Consider the following 21,157-nt stretch of genomic DNA (forward strand, 5'->3'; position numbering starts at 1 on the left):
TGAGGCTGTCTCCAAGGGAAGCAATAGCTGCAGACGATGAGAGGAAAATGGATGTCTCCACTGTCTGGAGGGTGTTGAATGGGGCTTCTGAGTCAGAGAAGGGGCTTTGAAATAGTCTCTTTTAATGAGACTGCATTCCTGCTTCCAGAAGTCCATTTCAATTTGAGCTTTATGATTGTAAAAGTACCAAGAGGTAATAAATAAAACCTGTGTGCAATGTATCAGTGACATTGGAATAGTCTGTCTGTCCGCCTGCTATTTATCTATTTGCCTATCTGTCTGTCTATGTAGTCTTTATGAAATATGACCTCAATCATTGTGTTCCACATACCATCTGGAATATATGTATATATTTTGCAAAACACATAGTGATTTACATGTATTTCAAGAACAACGTCCACGCTTAACATTCATTTTTACACGTCTTTGTTTCAAATAGCTCTGTAATGTAGCATATGGTTGTTAACTGTAAAATAGGCATTTAGAAAATACCAAATAGAGTTTGGTATTCATGTTAGAAGTAAATATACAATTAATTTAATAGGGAAGAAATACATTTTAACTGTGCTCATTTAGTAAACAAAAATAAGAAAAACGACAAAATACATGTTTGCTCATTGCAAGAAAAGACAGCTGTCCAAAATATTTAGAGGCTTTGCATGAAATTATTTGCATTCTTGCAATAATTTTCATCTTTAGATACCTTTTTCCCCACTTCAAAGCACCTACAGAAAATGCCTCTATGTCAATTCGCTTTTTCATCAACTGGCACTAAAAGTTTATACCGTTGTCATTGTGTCTCTTCCCAGCTTTATTTTGCATAAAAAAATCTTTTGTACTTAAGCTAAGGCATATTTGCTACATTTCTTTGTGGTGAACTGCTTTTGTTAATTGTGGAGATAAATGGCAAATTCTCAATGACAGTAAATACCTAAAAATAAATTAAAAACTTTTTTTTTCCTGAACTTCCAGGCACACAGACATATTCTGCTTGTCCTACTTTTTTCCAAGAGCTTTGACGTATCTCTTTATTTAATCTCAGTCACTGAGACAAAAATGCTCCTCAATGTCATGAAAGTCAAGACTTTCACTTTTAAGTTGTCAGCCCTAAAAACTATGAGTTATGGCTGCACAAAGGGCAGTTTAATTCACCTGTCTGTGTCTGTGAATCCCCTGTAAAAGAAAAATTGGACTCTGCCTCAGAATATACAATACTGTATGCCCTATTGAACTAAGACCCTCTCTGCCCACCATCCATCAAGTCAGTCAGGTGAGTCTTTTTCAAATGCTCATCTTACCTTAATGAATGTGATCAATCTCAATGCAGAGCTGACTTTGAACACTTTTAAAGGCCTATCTCCTTTGCTCTTGATGCTCCCATGGTGGACCATCAAGTGCCTTTATGTCCAGACACTCATTGAGCACTGAAGACTTCATATGTCAGAGACAAGACAATAACAAGGTTGGCCCTGAGCTCTTAAAACAAACATTTAAAGGAATACTCCCATGACAGAATGAACTGAAGAGGCAAGAGTCAGTGGAGAGGAGGACACGGACAAAGAAACCATATAATGATGTCACAGAAGAACAGAAGAGACCTTTCCTGTTCAATCAGTCGCCATCTGAACCCACAAAGTCCTCTTCTCCAGCTCTCCAACTCATTTGCATCTCTTTTATGTCCCCACTTCCTATTATGCAGAAGTGTATGCTAAAAATGTAGTCTGGTCTGCAAAGTGAATCTCTCTCTGTTTCCCCACTTTTTAATCAATAGCAGCCAGGGGAGAAGGGTTAGGTGGTACTCAGTTGCATTTATGCTAACTAGAATATGTGAACCATTCTCTTTGAACCAAAGGTTACCTAGGAAACCAGCCCACAGGAGTTACCGTTTTATAACAGTAATTACAATCAGCGGCCATAGGTCTTGTATTTACAGAACTTATGAACACAAAGTCTCATATACATCCAGCAATTAGATTTCTTTTGGCGCGCTGTTATATTTGAGATCACTGCCTCTGTTGGCTTAGAAACTGTCAGGCTTGCAGACCTTTGCTCTTTATTAAAGCACATCCTTCATTTATCAATCCGTGGAGGATTAGTTTGTTTTGGATTTTGGGAGAATAATCCATTCCACGCCTCTGGATTTCTTAATGAACTTTGTTTCCTTCTTCATATAAACTGAAAATGAAGATGCAGCTGCCTAAAGGGATTAAGCGAGGCGTTCGTTGCCCCGGATCCTCCACTTTTTGATGTCCATGAAATCTCCCTTCTTCTGGCCGTGTTGCTGATGATAAAGAGAATGCCCTCAAGGCCCTTCTCTCTGTTGCCATTTGTAATTTTTAGAAGCCATCATTGGAGGCTATCCATCTTGATTGCGCCCTGGCAACTGCCATGCTCTGTTAATGTGCGGGTGTGAGAGAGGGCAGAAATGCAGTCTTCCAGCAGCACCGATGTTTATCTTCCCTGCTCCATAAATTTGCATTCCCACAGATAAAATTTACTCATAATGGCAAGCACCACAGCATAGACGGGCCAAGCATATTATCAGTCTGTATACAGTGTTTGTTTTACAAGTGGACAGGCAGGGAAAGAAGAATTTGGACATAACGATAAGACTGATAGTCACACATGCCTCCCTTTATTGGCCTGGTTGAAGCTTTATGAAATATTCATGATTGGTTTCTAACATAGGCTGCACCTTAGGGATTGCATTTTTTTTTTAGATGAGAAAATGAGTTGATTTGGTTAAATCAGCTCTTGGACAAATACTTCATCAGATTTTATGTTACAACCTTTTTTAAAGTATGTCGGATTATTTCATTGCAGTGTCTGGCCAGTAATGACACAAACCAAATCACTGTTCTCATACCTAACAGTACATTCATGATGAAGACGATGGTAAAACAACATTGAAACCATTGTTATCAGTGGCGGTTTCTGATATGGGCAACATGGACAACTGCTCATGGTGGCATGAGGCAATAATTTATTGTGATTTTTCCACAGTCTACTCGGTCAGTTATAGGAAAATCTTGTTACAAGAGACCAGTGCTGATGAAAAGCCATTTCTCCTGAACTGGGATCAGAATCCCAATAATTGGAAATAGGGTGCAAGATTAAATTTTCACAAAATAATATATGATCAAACTATGTGTATATTGTTTTCTCCTAATTTTTGTGATTATCTCCATATTTCATTAAAATTATAAATTAGAACCCATGTATATATGGTGGCATCTATTATTCACTTCCTTGCTTTTTTCATAATTGCCTTGCAACAACGAGGTTCAGGTTCAAATCCTGGACAAATTCTGCATTAATTGTGCTGGTTATCTTTGTGCATGAGTGGGATCTCGCCAGTTCCAAAAACAAATGACTGTCAACTAGACTCTGATTTGCCCTTTGGTGTGAATGTGTTTATACCGTATGATTATCATTTTTCTTTTTTTTTTATTCTGGTCTGAATGATTTGAACCAAATGTCTTCCATTGACAATTTAGTCATCTGTACGTATTTGTCAGAGTTTTGCCTGAGGTCACATTGCTGGTAATCATACAGGATGTGGGTGTGAAGAGTAACAATATTAGTGTCCCAATTCCATTCTTTTTTTTCAGTTTTCTCTCTTTCCTTCTTTGTAATCGAGCATTACTTCCCTTTGGGAAGCTGTAGTAAAAACTCCATAACCAAGTCAAACTTAGCTTCAGTCAAGCCATAAAAAAATAATCAATGTCCAAGCAGCAAACACTAATAAGTATGTGGAAATATTTAATGAAGCCACTGCCCAAAATAGTTTCTCTAAAAAGCATTGAAAGATACTTCACATATTTCCCATATTAATTAAATACTAATGCATTTTTTTTTGTAATGTAATGAGTAGTTATTTTTAAAAAAAAAAAACTCTGGCAGTACTGTATTTTGTTAGTAACTATGACTCATTACTCCCTCCACTTACAAACTACCTATATCTGTTGTTTAGATAAGGAGTTTAGATAAGAATTGAAAGGAGTTCTAACCTAAAAATAATTTCAACAAGTAAGTTATAGTAATGTCCTGGAAATTAAAGAGAGTACTCTGTGTAACAGAACATTTGTGATTAACATTTAGCATTTACTTATTGCAAAAGTTTTATCCTGCAACTAAGGTGAAACTAGGAAAAAGTTTAAGACGAGCTGGTCAAATGGTCAGAGAATGCACTTTCCTTATCCGTGCAGGTTGCATCTCTTTATTGTGGTTTAAACAAATAGCCCACCAGGAGGCCCTGCAGGAGGAGGGAAAGCTTTTCATTTCTCCGTAAGCCCTGTGATCATCTCACTGCAGTCTATAAGTATAACTTGATTTAGACCCTATAACCTCACAACTTTAACAAGACGCCTGTCACCTATGGCAACACTGAGTAAGAAAGATGACAATTCTCCCACACACACACACACGCACGCACGCACACACGCACACACACGCAGACTTGCACCGATTTTCTTGCAGATACTTCAACTTTCTCACCAGCACAACCCCACCGGCAGCAATAAAATAAAACAAAGAAACTGTGGTCCTTGGCTGCTAAATAACAAAACACACCACCACCACCTAACCTTCTCCTCCATATTGTGACGCTTTCCCCCCATGCTTCTAAATTGCTGGTATAAACTGCTCCGGCCAGAGGGGTAATAGTTTTTGATAATGATCACAGGCCAAGCTTTGTTGCTGTGTGGCCACACGCCGCACAGACAGCATGCTGATTATTCTTCTGAAGTGGCCTGAGTGTGTGTCTGTAACGGCAATTTTGAGGCCTGATTGGCAAAGAGCGATGAAATTGGGGGCAGTTACCACCGAGGGGGGAAATGCTGATGGAGTGTGTCGAAATGTAGCAGCCGTCTGATGGTAAACAAATTATCCAACGTGAAATGACAACATTAGGGAAAGCAAAGTGTCGGTCCACTCTATGGGTATGGCTTTTTGCTCAGTTTTTAACTGTCTGCTGTTCTCTTTACAGCATTTAAAGAACTGGGCACTAGTTGTCAAAGATCTATGGCCTCACTTTCCTGAATCCTGGCCATTCAAACGTGGCAGCTGGATTTAATACAGTCCCTGTAATTTAGTTTGCAGCCTATAGAAAAAAAAAAAAAAAAGCATGTAGAAGGTGCTAAAAATCAGTTATGTTTTCCCACGTTTTAAAATGCTGGTAGTTTTTCATTTTTGTTTTTATCTTGGATTTGCTGACAGTTGTTTTGTGTTGTGCCATTTGAATGGATGAAAAAATTACTTCCAATTGCATAAATTGTGCTTTTGACAGCTGTAGTACTTTTAGATGTTTGAGTGAGCACTTTGCTTTTAAAAGGAAGGTAGTTTTTTCATAATGATTCATGATAAAATTATTGAATTTTGGTGAATCCAAAGGGATAAAGGAAGCATTTTTTTTCTGCTTTTGTCACTAATCTTTCTTGCAGCAAGAAGCTTAATCTCATTTCTATTCTTTTGTTTTGAAGGTCTAGCCATTGTACTTGGGCGGACTGTTGCAGAGGAGGGAAAAAAAAAACAGAAAAGTTACAAGGTTGTCTGAGGCTTCGAACCACAGATAAAGAGGATCTGACTGTGGTCTGCGTATGATATTTTTACACACTGTTTAACTGATAAAACAAGCATGTTCACATTTCTTTTTCATTAATTCAGTCAGTCAGTTATTTATTCAGTTGCTTCAGTTATGGTGCATTTGTCATGTCATAAACAGGAGTCCGGTTGTTTTCTCTCTGTTACGTGCTACACCTTCCAAGGATAAAGACTGGACAGATGAGGTGGTTGTTTTTGCTTGCGCTGTGATAGCCATGGAAGGATAAATCTGGTAGGCAGAGATTTATTTGGCAGACGGGGTAGAAAGATGGATGAATGTTGCTACCCTGATGTAAATACTCAAGCCTCTCTTACGCGTGTCACTCTTTTTCTCTACTGTCCCCTTACTCTGAAGATATTAGGACATTTTTCCTTCTGAAAACCTAGCCAGGCTTTGAATTGCATTAATGTGACCGGTACAATATAATTAACTGACAAGTTCTTGCCAGGTGACTCAAAATTGACTTTCTTCATTGTATTTTAAGAGCTTTTGGGGAGGAATTCAGGAATTATAGCAAATTAGCAATGATTGCTTAATACTTTATATATGCATATATATATATATATATATATATATATATATATATATATATATATATATATATATATATATATATATATATATATATATTATGTGCGTGTGTGTCTGTGTTACAATGGAAATGTTTCTGTGATCTGACATTCTGAAAGGACAAACTAAAAAACAAAAGATATGTTTACAAAGACACTTTGGAAGATGCCAGTCCTCACATTCTTTGCACTGACATAATAGTTGGAGTACAATACAAGTGTCTGTGTTTTTGTCCCTCCCCCTCAATGAGACAAAGAATGCGACAATCACAGCAAAAAGACTTTATCTTTTGAAGCTCATCAGATTAAAAGCACATTTTAAATAACAGAGCCAATCATACTCACACATTGATGCCTTGTTCACACATTGATGCACAAAAGCAACATGAGGTTGTCCTTGCTTTGCAGCATTGTGCTAATTTGCACTGCACCCACATGTTTTGGTTAGAATTTTAAAGGAAAAGGGCTATTTTGGTATTTGTAGGTCAGCATGATTTTAGAATTTCCTTTGCAGAGCTGAACACTCCCAAAGGTCCTAGTTATAAACTAGTGGGACACGCTAAACAACTTTGGATAGAAAATATGCCCTTTAAGTGTCTGGGTGAATGCATGTCATTGTACGTGTGCTTCAGTTGATAGGCAGAATTCTAAAGTAGAAATCAGTACTCCTCTGTATTCCTGTGTCTCTTTATTCTGACTCCCCACTGCCCACCTCCCCGCACACTCATGCATAAACACACTTACACACACTCTGCTACCACGTGTACGCCAAGCAACCCTTCACTGTTTCTGTACCCCGTTCCCCATTAACACACCTCTAATGGAGTTAACTCCGCAGTGCTTTCTGCCTGAACACGCTGCGGAGCGGTACAGTTAATAGCAGCTGCACAGTTGGAATACATGGGTGTGAGCTCGAGTTAATGTATGCTGGTGAAGCGGCGTTGGCAGACAAGACTGTGTTATTCGCTGTGGTGTGTACGGGCCCAGCCCATCTGCACGGTGACATCCTGCATAAATGAACCAAGCTGAGCTATGATAGCTGTCTCTTAGCCTGCGCTTTAATCCTACTGCTCCACTCCTGCGTGATTGCAGAAACTTGTCTTTGTATCATGAATAGTGAAATGATGGGCCACATTTGTAAGGCACCCTTTAGCGTTCCCTGCAATATGCATTTGACAAGAGGTTTGACTGAAATTGGTTGAAATGGGAACAGTGTGCACTTTTGTTAAATTTGTCTCTTTCATTCATCATTTGAAAGATTGAAGACATCACTTGTTCTCCTAGTTTTTGAACTTTCTCTGCCCTCGTGCCTCGATTAGTTTAAAACGACAAGCTAATCGGATCTAACCTCTCCCTTCTATTTTTCTGTCAAGGGGTGGAGGCCATGTTTTCCCAGCAGCCCCAGGACGTGGTGGCAGTGGCGGGCCAGCCGGTGACGTTAGAATGCACCATCCCCGGATACCACGGCATCGTCCTGTGGATCAAAGACGGACTGGCACTGGGAGTTGGCAGAGACCTCTCTGGTAAAGATTTGCATGCTTTACTTTTTAGCATATTACCCTGCACTTTGGTATCATTTGTTGTTATATTTCAACTAATAAGACTCTGAAATGAAACATTAACATTTGGACACTGCATTCTTGACATGTAGCTATCAAAAACATAATGTTTGTCACCATTTGTTATTGGGAACACTTTGCCAATATAAAGATCAGGTGTTAGATTCTGGCAACAATCAAGCTCAATATTTTATTTTTCTCTTTTCTCTCTTTCTACCAAAAAGTGGATGACAATAGTTTTCAGTCTGGTGCATATGTTTCAGTTTTGTTTACCAAGACTTCATTATTTATTTATTTATTTTTTGTTGTGTCTGTTGTTTTGTTTATATATTTGGACAATTGAAATGTCTTCCAGTTCCAGTGTTCAATGTGCAGTAGAATTTAAAATTTATTGACGTTTGAGAGTGTGTCCTTGCATTATTGTTCCATTACCATTATGCTACTTCAATCAATAAATCAAATTTTATTTGTATAGCACATTTCAGCAGCAAGGCATTTCAAAGTGCCTTCCATCATAACAAACACAAAAACACAAAGTCATGCAACAACAATCAACAATTACATTAAGTCAAATGCCATCATTAAATTCGTAATTGATTACGTTTCAAATACAACTCTAAAATCTATTTACTTGAAAATGGTCTCAAAACAATAATATCATTTATCACAATAACTTCTGGGACAATTTATTGCCCAGCAAAATCTGTTATTGTGACAGGGCTATTCAGCAATACAGAGTTCAGGTGTTAGATTCTGTCAACAAATCATTAATCATTAATCATCAGTCATGAATGAATGAACATGTGAGTGAACAAGCCTGTACAAGAAGAGAGTGGCAGGAAAATGTCATTGATAAAAGATGAGCTAGAAGAGATCTTGTTTGCTGTTTGACACAAATCATGTAGGGGACGCAAGAAACACGTAGGCGATGGTGCTCTCGTCAGATAGGATCAAAAAGAATTTTACGTGCGTGAAGAGACCTGTATGTGGTCGAAAATGTATGTTGCACGTCAACCTGAACACACCATCTCCACACTGAAATGGTGATTGGTGGTGGTGCATCATGCTTTTCTTCAGCAGGCACAGAGACTGGTCAGACGTACCTAAATGCAGGCTGCTGAATTTCAGGCTGCTAAATGACATGTTGAAAAGTAGCTGGCCTCCACCTAATTGCATCACATCTCATGCGTAATTGTGTTAATTGCTTAATTTGAAGCAAAGGGACTAGTGCGCTGTTATTTTGTAACCTGATGGCCCATCCATCCTGGCTTTATACAGAAAGTATTCATGACCTTGCTGAAATCCTCATATGGTATGCCGACCTTTTGAAGAAGAAGAAGAATATGTTCACCTTGATTATTAAATTCGCCCAAAACATTTATCCATTTATATCTGTACTCGGTCCCTACCATTATTCTATCAATACAGCCTTTTCATTTTAGAGCTTTTCAATTTGCCTCGCACTCCTCCACATTGTAACCACTGGATGTAATTGCAATTCAAGGCACAATGACTCAATATTCGGCTGTGGCCAATCTCAAAGACAAAATATTCTGCATGGTTATGAATGATTAAATATGAGCTGCAATAGAGATTGAGGGTTTTCTACCCTTTGACCTTTAGCAAATAGTCCTCTTTCAGAGATGTGGTGTGTGATTAAACCTCAGACTGACAGAGCCCCAGTAAAGCCATCCTATTCTTTCTTCGTGTCCTTATTAGGCCCCAGGGGAAGACTGAGAGGTGGCTGTAAACAATAGTCCTGCAGCCATCAAGTCTCCTTTGGAGGAAGAAGATGCAGACGGGGAGAGTACTTATGATTGTTTGAGATAGAATGGAAAGAGAGAGGGAGGGGGATATAGAGAGAAAGAGACAGAGACAGAGAGCGAGTGTAATTTTATATAGGCTCAGAGTAGAGCAGAGATGTTTATCCTCTTCAGCTTTTATTGATTTAACAAGACAAAATGATCAAGATGAAATCTCATTTCCACAGCAGGGAAGGTAAGATGAACGAACAAAAAAGAAGAAAAAAATGAGAACATTGAGTCTTCACACTTAAGGGAACTACAGTAGATCAGCCTTTAATAAAACATCTGTGGATAGCTTAAAACTCGTGGACAAGAAGAAGCTTTCTTGGCCCTCTCCACAACCATTTTCTCCTCCAGAAGAGAGTGATTGAGGAGGTAAATAAGGATAGTTAAAAAAGGGAAGGATTTGTGTGAAGAAAAATAGCCGCCAGCCTAGAGAAGAAAGGTTTTCTAAAATCACCAATACGTTACAGACAGGGGGCTGAGTGCCTTCTATTGAGACAGATGACACTTTTTCAAAATAAAGCACTCCACAGCTGTCCTTTTTTATCACTCCTGCCTACCTAAACACGCCACGCATGCAGCGGTAAAAGAGCAATGGTACATCGCGGCGGAGACGCACACAATGAAAGGAAAGTGGCAGCTGTATACGTAAAAAGTGCGACGAATCAAATGTCGCGCGGAGCATTTCAATAATATAGGTCTGCTCGGCTATTCATAGAAAGAAGCTGTGTTGGCAGCATCCTCCGCCTGGGACCTGTTTCCATTCACAGGAGCAGTGATTAAACTGAGAAAACTCTTTCACCATTCAGAGCGAGAAATCACAGCACAAAAGCCAATGATTTCTATCTGTCCCTGAATTTCCTCTTCATTCCCCCTTTGTGCCATGCTTTTCCACTCTAATTAAAGAAAAGTGAAGTAGCCCTCAACATACCAATCAATGCCATGAATATGGATGATGCAGAACGTATCTGCTGTACATGCTGGTGACAACACACTTGTCAGATATAAGCAAGGTCCCTTGAAAATTAAGGTGGCTGTTTACATTTTTGACGAGGTAACACCGCCAGAGCTTTTCAAAGGAACTTTGCGTTACGCCTGCTTCTCAAGAGAGCAAACTTAGCTCTGGTCACCTGTTTGCAGCTGCAGCAAAGCCTGCTTTGATTACATGGTGTAAAGCAGGTACGGTGCAAAGCGGGTACCAGGTGAATGATGCGAATCACCAAGCCAAGCTTCAAGTGTCTTCATACTAACGAAACCCACATGCACACACACATTAAATTCACCCTCAAGACAAATCCATTTCTCCCTGATGGATTCATTACTCCTTAATGGGACTATTTTACATTGTTTGCTTTGGGTAACACATTGTGTGTTTGAAATGTGCTGAGATCCAAGATCAATGGCCCTTTCTAGGTGCACGTCACATCTGCAGAGGTGATCAGTCTTCATGTGTGCCACAGTGTAATTTCAATCACATTGACAAAATGCATAATCAGGATGCTTATATGGTGGCAAAACACATTAGGATGTTTCAATTCTTCGAAAATGAGATGATAACATCCTTATCTTTTACTATCCATCATGGATGCAAATTATTTTTTTTTTCCCCCCGTTTGGATCCGGTTAATGCATCAAGATGAAACTGGAAGGCGGCCACGTCTCCTCACAGCAATATTACTCTTAGCATGCCAGGAGCACAGATGAGGTAACTGGCACGGTAATCTGTTTGTGTAACAGAAATCTGCATGGCTTATGTGAAGCCACGATTAAGACAAGCCAAACAAAGTGTGTGTGAAGTTCATCCCCGTCTCTTTGGAGGGTGCAGTTAACTCAAGGCTGTTTGACCAGAGTCAGCGCAAGTTCACATCATACAGAGTCATGCAGTGATCATTATCTTTCTGATCCGCGGTGGTATTACTGCCTTGGATCTCATCAGTGAACATAAAAAAGCTGGAGCAAAAATCTCTCTCCGGGTGACTTTGTGCATGGAATGTTTTTTATTTATCTTCAGGCACTGTTGTTTGGTTGAAAGAGCAGTCCATCCTTTGGCTAGTTACAGATCACCATGGTTAAGTAGCCATGAGTAAAAACACCAGCCGCTAAAATAACGTGAAAATTAAAAACACAATTTTATAATTTATTTAAGATACAGAGCAGTTGGATGGAGTAATCAGTATCAGTTTTTGCACTTCTATTGCATATAACCAAGAGTGAAAAGTTAGCAATGCTCGTAGGCTAAAATCCAGTCAGACAACACCCCAGTCCTCCATCTAGATGATTTTAGCTGTTTTAAAACAACTCAAAATGAAAGTGTGCACATTCATAATATACAAACATATATTAGCAGATATCAACCACCTAAACTTTCACAAGAGACTTTTGCAAATATTGCGTCTGTTTTCAGGACTGAACATTTTCTATACTACTATGAGTTTTTTGTTGGTGCGACTGCCCGCTGTATCAGTCTACCTCATCAGATGATTGTGAGTCCGCTGGGATAACTTGCAACAACTCTATGACCCAAAAGAACAAATAAGTTTATTATATTTTATTCAAAATGTGTATGTTTACTCCCCCCTCGGTGGACAAGTTGCAGCTGATCAGCTGGATTGATGTAGCTGAGAGTTTTGTTCACCATAGCTGTAGCTTTGTAACACATGAAAAAACCAGGACCAAAGTTAATAATGGGTTCTTGTAAAAGTGTAGACGGTTAATGAGAAATGTTGTGTCACCATGTGGACTGGTTTTAAATTACTAAATTGCTAGCGTGCATCAAAGTTTGAACTATCGAAAAGTTAGGGTTGAACCTACGTTAGTTTCCACACCATAACTGTGACTAACAGTATTTCCAAAAGTAGAAATTGTCGCTGTTGTTAAGTGGGACAAATGCAGCCCAGTTGGGCAGTTGCTGCACACTGACCAGCAGTGTGCAGCAACTTTTAGATTTTAAAAGCATTATTTTGATACAATTAAAAACAGTCATTGACTAATCCTTACTGAGATTTTTTGTACTTTATGATTTAGTTTTGTTTAGGTTAAAGGCTTCTTCAATGTAACAAGTAAAAGTAAAGTCATAGAACGATGACATCATCTGGTTCTATTTCTTAGCAAAACATCATGCAGCAGATCCTCGATCTAATGCTGCTGCTTATATTTTGCCTTCCTCTGTTTACCTTCTCCCTTGGTTTAATATTTGTGTTGAGGCGTTCTTTTGTCCTTCGTATTTTCACTGTATAGACCCTTAAGATTAAAGGCTTCACGTAGGAGGATGAAATGCACAGAGTGGCTTAATCGGCTGTAACTCACCCCACCAGCCTATAATGAGACCCACTTCATGCTCTATTAAAAGCTGCTGGATTCAATGAAGCCGAATTCAGTAATTGGACACAGAGCATATGATGGGTTTTGCCGTAGACACATCCATGAACTTAATAGCTGTTATACCACTGCCCACTCTATCTGGGAGCTAAAACAGAAAATCACTAAAGGCCCGGGGTTTTGAGGAATCTCCAAGGTGACTGTAGGTTAGAAGTTTTGGAGAAATCAATTTTTACCCCCTTATTATTTGTTGCCCTTAAGTATCAGTCTAACCTTACACGCCGAGGTAGAAACTAGCAGATTTCTTTTAGGTGTGATTGATGAGCGAGAAGGAAGTGAGTCTAAAGTCTGAAGTTTTGTTTCGCGGAATATAGCTTAAAGTTTGGTTGAAGCTTTGTGTGCAGCCTGGCCTTGTGGTCCAGAAAAAAATAAAAAAAATCTTCACTCCAATCTCTGGTTTCATCATCATTCAATTACAGAAGGACAGCTGGAAGAAAAAGCTCCACTCAGTTGGAAATTCTTCTCATTCTTTGAAGTGCAATATTTATGAACATAAAGTCTCCTTGCGTTCCACAAATTCTACCCATAATAATCAGGATGAAGAAGCTAGGTAAAAAAAGAAATAGAAAAGGGATCTTGAGAGAAGAACGTTTCCGAAGCCATCTTAAATACTCCCCACCCCCCAGTGCTCACAGGTTAAACAAATGTATATTTTAGCTTATTTGCCCCTGTGGAGACATACATTTCACAACACATGGGCTATGCAAATTTTTATATTAGCTTAAGAGGGATATCTTCAAAACCATCTGTCTTGACATCCTAGGTCTCCTGGATATTCCTCTGCTTTCTTCTGCTCTTATTAAACTGTAAATCATTTCTCGGAGTAATCTTGAAACAACTCGAACTGGAGCTGCTCCTGTTTACTGTTGCAGTAAAACACGGTTCCTCAGCATACAGCAACTTTCACAGCAGCTCATTTACACTGCCAGGAGTGTTGTAAAAATGCATTGTGAGTAAATTAACAAATGAACAATCTAGCCACATAAACTAATAAAGTAATCTAACCTCACCTCCCTTTAAATTATTTTCTTTTTCAGCTCAGTTAATGTGCTTGCGCCAGTGCTGTGTAAGACAGTTTGCAAAAGAGTTGTTCTTTTGATACATGAGAATAAGAAGTAAGAACAACATTTTTTACAGGAATGTACTCACTTGCTTTTGGCAGATGAACTGTACTTTGACACTGAAGGTGAGATAAAATAAACAAACTGTTTACATTGCAGGCTATCCACGTTACACAGTGATTGGTGACCATGGCTCAGGGCAGCATCATTTGCGCATCCAGCGTGTTGAGCTAATGGACGATGCAGTTTTTGAGTGCCAGGCTGTCCAGGCTGCCATGAGGTCCCGTCCTGCCCGGCTCACTGTGCATGGTAAGTCAGAACTAAGTACACACAGCCATCAAACAATACAGCTGTGGAAGAGCCAGCCACCATCCAGCCACAGCTGAGCAAGCTCATGTTTTTGTAGAGATTTCAATGTTTTGTGGTACCAAAACTACTTCTCTAGGGTTATTAGAAAAACAAAAAACTATTATTCAGGACAGAAACACTATGCAGCCATCCCTTGTCTTCTGTTAGTCCAAGATCAAGTTTATGGAGTAACCATTCCAAGAAGAAGAAGACCCTCAGACATTCCTAGCATTCCTAAGCCAGAAGGAATAAATAGAGGGTCAGTTTTTCCCCATTTCAACTTTACCCTGGCTACTTAAATGTACATTTCCTCCTGTCACTATTAGATCTTTGCTTTTTTTTTGTTCAGCCTAGACATAAGTAGGTGTCATGTACCTGTAGGTATCATGAAATTGATAACATTTTTAGAAATAAGAATAAAAACAATGGTTTGGTCACAGTGCTTACACTATGTACTCTATATAATCTACAATGAGTGATTTGCAGCACCTAGAATTTTTTTTTATAATTTAAGCTTGCGTGACATGCTCCAAATAAGCATAGTTGCTCAACATCCCCTCTCCACACAACTGTGAACAGTAGTTCAGGAAAAATAGAAAAATAAAATAAAATTCTTCTGTGCTAGTGCCTTTTCTGGTTTAAATGTCTGTCCAGGTATTAGGCCTGTACCCTAGTAAATGCAGTGTAAACAGACAGTGTAAATAATGGCCTTGGAAAACTACTCTGGCTCCTGGGAAAAGTTCATTCTGTCAAAAAGTCCTTAGAGTCCCTCTAGTGAGATTTGGATCTGCCCCATGGTCTCCTCCCAGTGGAACATGCCTGGGAAGCCTTGGGAGGTACCTAGGTGGAGCAAGGTCTAAACTCGGAGATCCCACTGGATAACAGAGCTCGTCAATTAAGCTCTGAGACAGAGCACAGCCACCCTAGAGGAAGCTCGTTTCAACCACCTGCATTCAGGGTCTCATTCATGATCCATATGCTTTGAGCAAAGGTCAAGATTACAACATAGACGGATCTGTAAATGGAGAGCTACGCTTTTTGGTTCATTGGGTTATTCACCATGGTAGACCAGAGAAGTGCCACCAATGCAGCCACCTCCAAGATACACCACAATACTTCCCTAGATGTACATGACTGCCCATGACCAAACCAGGAACAAGTCTCCTGGGGGCAATTTGAGTTTACAAGATTACAAGATTAAGCATAAAATCAACAAAAACAAAGAAAATTGTTGAGTTAGATAAAAAAACAAAAAAAACAAGCATGTAATCATTTTGTTTTTTATTTTTTTATATATATTATGAAGACTGGCATTTTTAAATACCCTAAGTGAATCTTTATAAAACAAAATGCTGTAGATAAAAGAATCAGATAAGAGTGAAACATTTGCATGGACTTTTGGCTCTATTTGTACAGTTTCATTCTAATTTCCTCGTCTCACGCCGTCATTTTCAAAATCAGTTTTAGCTTGAGAGCTCACCTAGTCTTAATTTTTCTTTAGTGGGTTACCACTGAGGGTTGTCATTTCTGTCTTACTGGGTAGCACTTTTAGGCTCATCCCTCTTTGTTAGTCCCTTCAAGCTTCCCGCTGCCTCATGCATTCTCCTCGACTGAATGGTTGCAGAGGAAATAGCTGGAGTCCAAGAAGGAGCAAAGAGAACAAGAGAAAGAAAGAAAGAAAAGAGAAGGGGAGACCGAGCGGGGCGTCTGCCACGCAGTCCAAACCATCAGCCACTGATCCGCCTTATTGATTCAGCCTAATGAAAAGTGAAACTAACGATTTGTAGGAGAGCAGGAACCCAGTAAAGAGAAGCGAGGGGAAGACAAAGTGCAGCATAACTTTCTGCGACTGGCGACTCCCTCTTTGAAAATGCATACAAGTAAATGTGCTTATTCTTACTGAGACTTCAGCAAAATGTCACTGTCTAATATTTCTGCCGGTAATTATCCATTTTTTGAATGACAAAGGCAGAAAATTAAACAATTGTTACTGTAGTTTCACATAATTAAAGGTGGTGGCTAATTAATTTGATCAATTTTGGTGTAACTGTATTTTCACAAGGTAGCATTTAAGCTATCCTCCTTCACACCACATTCCTTAACTTAATTTTCTATGCTTGAGAATTTAGAAACAACTTTATAATTCCACATAAAGCATTCCATTATGGGCTGCACAGTGGCGCAGATGGTAGTTGCCTTGCAGCAAGAAGGTTCTGGGTTCAATTCCCGGCCCCGGTCTTTCTGCATGGAGTTTGCATGTTCTCCCTATGCATGCGTGGGTTTTCTCCAGGTACTCCAGTTTCCTCCCACAGTCCAAAAACATGACTGTCGGGTTAATTGGCCTCTCCAAATTGCCCCTAGGTGAGGGTGTGTGTGCATGGTTTTGTCCTGTGTGTCTCTGTGTCGCCCTGCGACAGACTGTCCAGGGTGAACCCCGCCTCTCACCCGGAACGTTAGCTGGAGATAGGCACCAGCAACCCTCCCGACCCCGCCAAGGGACAAGTGTGTAAAGAAAATGGATGGATGGCATTCCACTATGGGGAAGAAAATACGCAATATGTAGTTTACAGCTTATATTTGCTGAAAGTTTGAGTTTTGGAGTTTTCTTTAATTTTGCATTTTGTTCTCTAGCTTGTTATAGGTTTGTCTCTGTGGATTTCTAACGTTCCCTCTTACAGAAGACATATGCCTGAAAATGTTGGAAACAACATCTGCTTATGATTTTTTTTGTTGTTTAAACAGATCAATTAATTATCACATCTTACACAGCTTTTGTTCCCACCATAGGTGTAAATAATTTCAAAGCTACCACTTAAATTGTGGCTTTCTTTCTTTTCTTTGTTTTATTTTTTTCTTCTTGTGAGAGAACATCTTTCTGGCATATTTTTTTAAAGTGTTGATTTGACAACAAATGCATCCTTATTGTAAATGTTGCAAGTACTTTTTTCAAATTTCTCGGCCCACAATTATTCAACAGTGGACAAAATCTCAGTAAATAAATGTTTGCTACATGAAACACGTATGTCTGCACGTCTGGCCGCATCGCCACAATTTACAATAATTCATGTTAAATCCACCATTATAAGCTGTTATTTATTATTAGCAGAACAATAAAACACTATTTCTCCATGTCTTTACATTTTGTTTTGCCAACATACAAAAGCGGTACAGGAACAAATGCTGCAACTGTTTTCTTTTTCTGTACACACCACAGCAATGAGAAATGGAAAGTGTTTTTTTCTTTAGCTATTTGGCTTACTTAGGGTGAGAGAGTTTATCACTTCCTCCCAAAAGGTAGAATAGAGGGTGTTTGTTTAATCCTCTGCCAAGCAAGATGACTTCTGAAAGCACTGCCAAGGAGAACTTCAGGCTGACGTATACGAATGGTAATGGAGAAAATATATGCAAGTCCTGTGTCAACGCAAACTCCAAGCTGTCAATTACTTGCCAGTGTGTGACAGTGTGTCTATTGACTGGGAAGAAGGCTACGGCGATACACACCTACAGTATGGTCACACATGGATAGAAATGCACAGGAAAATATACACACAGTACACACACACCTTTAAATTTACAAGCACACACACACACACGGATACTCGCAAACTTTTTTTTTTCCTTACCTGACAGCAGAATAAATCTACAGTAAAAGTCTCTCCTGCATTTTTCATAACTCAATATCAACCAAACTCCGCTCTGTGCCATTTCAGACGAAACTCTCTTCAATGACTTTGATAGGTTTGTAAATAACTTAAGGCAAATATTTACTCCCATAACTGTTATGGAATAGTTTTTCTTTGCTTTTCACCTTAATGATTAGTTAACTGATGATGGAAAGAGAAGCAATTGAATGTTCAAGAAGGCTGACCTTAGTAAACCATCTATTTCCAAGAAATCATGGCATATGGTTTTATTTAAGCTACTGCAGCCAGCTCTCAATGAAGAAAGAGAAAGATAATGCACAACACTGACTACATCAAAACTCACAATGGATAACTGAGGTCCCTCTTTGAAAATCTCCTAGAACTAAACCGGCTGTAAACTTAAACCGATACAAACATTTGCGCAGCTTGAAGGCTATATCCTCAGATGCCAAAGGAAAAATCAAGGTCTTGTGAATTAGTCATGAGGGAAGAGAATGGAGGGTTTCAGGTCCAAAAACTACCCCTGAGGCCAATTATACCACTCGTAGTAAGTTGGCACTGCTTCAGATTTTGCTCTAATCTTTTTACCTCGGTTTAGGAAAGACTGTATTGGGGAGAGACACCACTGCTCCCTTGTTAAGGTTAAAATGAAAAAAAAAAAAAGAAATGTCCTAAGTGTATACAAGTGGCAGTCTATTCAACAAGTAAAGACGTGTCACATCAAATGTGATGGCTTCTGATTCTTATGTAAATTGATCATTGACAGGATTTACATTTTCAGAGTTTTGGTCCTTACCCTTTATATATATATATATATATATATAGTTATGTCCTACTTCATACATATAGCTAACTAAGCTGCTCTTATTAAGCCAAATCAATTAGTCAAAATTATTTTTTACATATTTTTTTGACAAAGGCAAAACAAATTTTAAGGTTTTTTTTCTATGATGTTTTTAATTTTACTGTTTACTCTGAGTGACTCATATTATTAGCTTCAATTTTATAACTATAATAGTCTAGAGTGTGAAGCTACCTCCTGTCTATCCAAGTTTTCAGTGAATCAACTTCCTTGGGGATGTGTTATTAATTGGTAAAATAGCTTGTCTTTAAATCAACTAATTTTACATGTTGCCTAATGTCCCTAGCAGAAATATTAGCTATATGGGGCCATGTGATGTGGTAGCTCAGCTTGTCAAAAAAATGCACAAAGAGGAAAAGTATGCAATCTGTTTACTGCAGTATACTTACCCAACCTTAAAGCTACAGTGGACTCTGGTGACAGATCCACTCTTCTATGTAAAGTGCATCCATGATTCGTCATGGATGCACAGAGTAAAACCTCTCAGAGAGGCCCCTGATGCCTCAAATATAAAATGTCTTGCCTGCCCCAAGTAATAAAAACTAACGTCCAACGCCACCGAGAGTTACTCATGGATAAAATCTCATCGAGATGACTAAAGTCAAAACTTACTCACGTTAAAATATAGATTTAGCCACTTAAAAACCTTAATTTATCTCGATTTCTTTAAAAGCAACATCTTTTTTTATTTATTTTCTTCTCAGCATAGAACAACTACAAAACCAAACATAGCAAAGGAAACTATATTCTGTACCACATTTAATAAAAGGGGCAGCTCCAAGTATATACAGCACATTAAAACGGTATATATTAAAAAAGGAGAACGGCTTAAAACAGAAGAAGATTAAAGCTAAGACTTTAAAGTGGAAATGTATGGCACTCTTTGAGCATAGGAAATAGACAGACTGGAACTAATGTGATTCAATTTCTTGGTCCTGCATAGAAAAACAAAAACAGAAGACATGTTTAGTAATAGTTTAGGTTCAGCAGGTAAAATTGCAACTTTATTGTGATGGTGATTACGCACTCACAGTCCATTGTCCAGATAACAGAAAGTGCCTGTGTCATAATCAAAATGTTGCCTTGATTTTCACCGACTGTGCCTGACAAACAAATGTAACAAACTTGGTGGGAATGTTTAAAAACAAAGCAAAAAAAAAAACCCCACATATTTAACTTTCGTACCTACTGAACAGCGTTGTGTTTACCTGTAATCACCTTTCTCACCAATTAATTCTGCTCGATGGCAGTTTTTGCAGGTTGATTTGTTGAATTTGCATTTGACTTATGCTAAGAGAGCCGTATTTGACAGGATCACTTGTTCAATAATTAAAAAGAGATTTATGTGAAGTTTTTTTCAGGGAGCGAAAGTCAAAGACCTTCCCAAACATTTGTCAAAATGAAAAGCATTCACAAACACAATGCGATGCCGGTTGTATAACAGACATAATTGATAGCATGCCATTTGAATGAACCATTGTGGGCAAGATATTTGTTTTCCCTTCCCCTTGCATTGTTAATGTTTTGGACCCACGCTTCACCAACAATATTCATGTGCACAAAGGCCCAAGGGTACCTTTTGTTATTGTTGCTTCCAACTGCCAACGCTGAATCAGCCATTTCAGTGGATAAGTCTGAATTCATTATTTCTCAAGGATCATGCTGCCATCTTTTTAGTAATGGAAATTAACTTGAAGGGCATGGTATAAAAGGCAGAACAGGCTCGAAGAAAAGTAAAAGTAAACAAGGAGTTTTAACTCTTTCTGCTGAAAAAAGTACAAAACTGCATCACATTAAAATCGAACTTTGTCCATATATAAAATGTTTGACAACCCTTAAGTGCTTAACATAATTTTATGATATTTTACAGAAAGGTGTTAGGTGCTCACATGCTTTTCCTGATGTAGAGAACAGTAGTAATATTACCAACTGATGGTTTGGTCTCATTTTACACAATACATCTATAGAATGATTAAAGTACTTTAAAAATAACTTTATCGTATGGTAAATTTGTACTTAATGTAATAAATTCACAAATAATTGAAAAAAAAATCACTTCAGTTTCTCTACACAATTCACAACATGTCATCTCAAGGCAATTTACAAAAAAAAGTAAATCTAATCATACACATGTTGCAATTGATTCTAGTGATCAAATTATTCATCAATTGAAATTTATTATCAACCTTATGTTTTGAATAAGTTTTCCATGTGTAGAAATCCAGCAGATTGCAGAGAGTCATTGACTTGAAGCATTTACTCTTCCTGGACAACAGCGACAGGATACAAACCCTAATGTAGCGAAGCATACACAAGGAAAAAAACC

The 21,157-nt window shown here is 38.5% G+C and overlaps 2 protein-coding genes across 2 annotated transcripts in view; both read left to right on the forward strand.

The window, feature by feature from the left end:
• LOC106911892 (kin of IRRE-like protein 3) overlaps window positions 1-14,396 on the forward strand; it is a 121,750-nt gene extending 107,354 nt beyond the window's left edge. Inside the window, exons 2-3 of the mRNA XM_088011825.1 lie at window positions 7,545-7,694; window positions 14,137-14,396. Of these exons, the coding sequence (XP_087867951.1) occupies window positions 7,545-7,694; window positions 14,137-14,363 (377 nt within the window). The 3' untranslated portion in view covers window positions 14,364-14,396. The remainder of the gene's footprint in view (window positions 1-7,544; window positions 7,695-14,136) is intronic.
• A 3,263-nt stretch (window positions 14,397-17,659) lies between these two features.
• The window catches only part of LOC106930561 (kirre like nephrin family adhesion molecule 3), a 58,764-nt gene continuing 55,266 nt past the window's right edge, over window positions 17,660-21,157 (forward strand). The window contains exon 1 of the mRNA XM_088012120.1: window positions 17,660-17,711. Within this exon, the coding sequence (XP_087868246.1) occupies window positions 17,660-17,711 (52 nt within the window). The remainder of the gene's footprint in view (window positions 17,712-21,157) is intronic.

The sequence above is a fragment of the Poecilia mexicana genome, unplaced genomic scaffold (genome assembly GCF_051168715.1).
Source record: "Poecilia mexicana isolate PSO_F unplaced genomic scaffold, ASM5116871v1 scaffold_13, whole genome shotgun sequence".
In the NCBI taxonomy this organism is placed as follows: domain Eukaryota; kingdom Metazoa; phylum Chordata; class Actinopteri; order Cyprinodontiformes; family Poeciliidae; genus Poecilia; species Poecilia mexicana.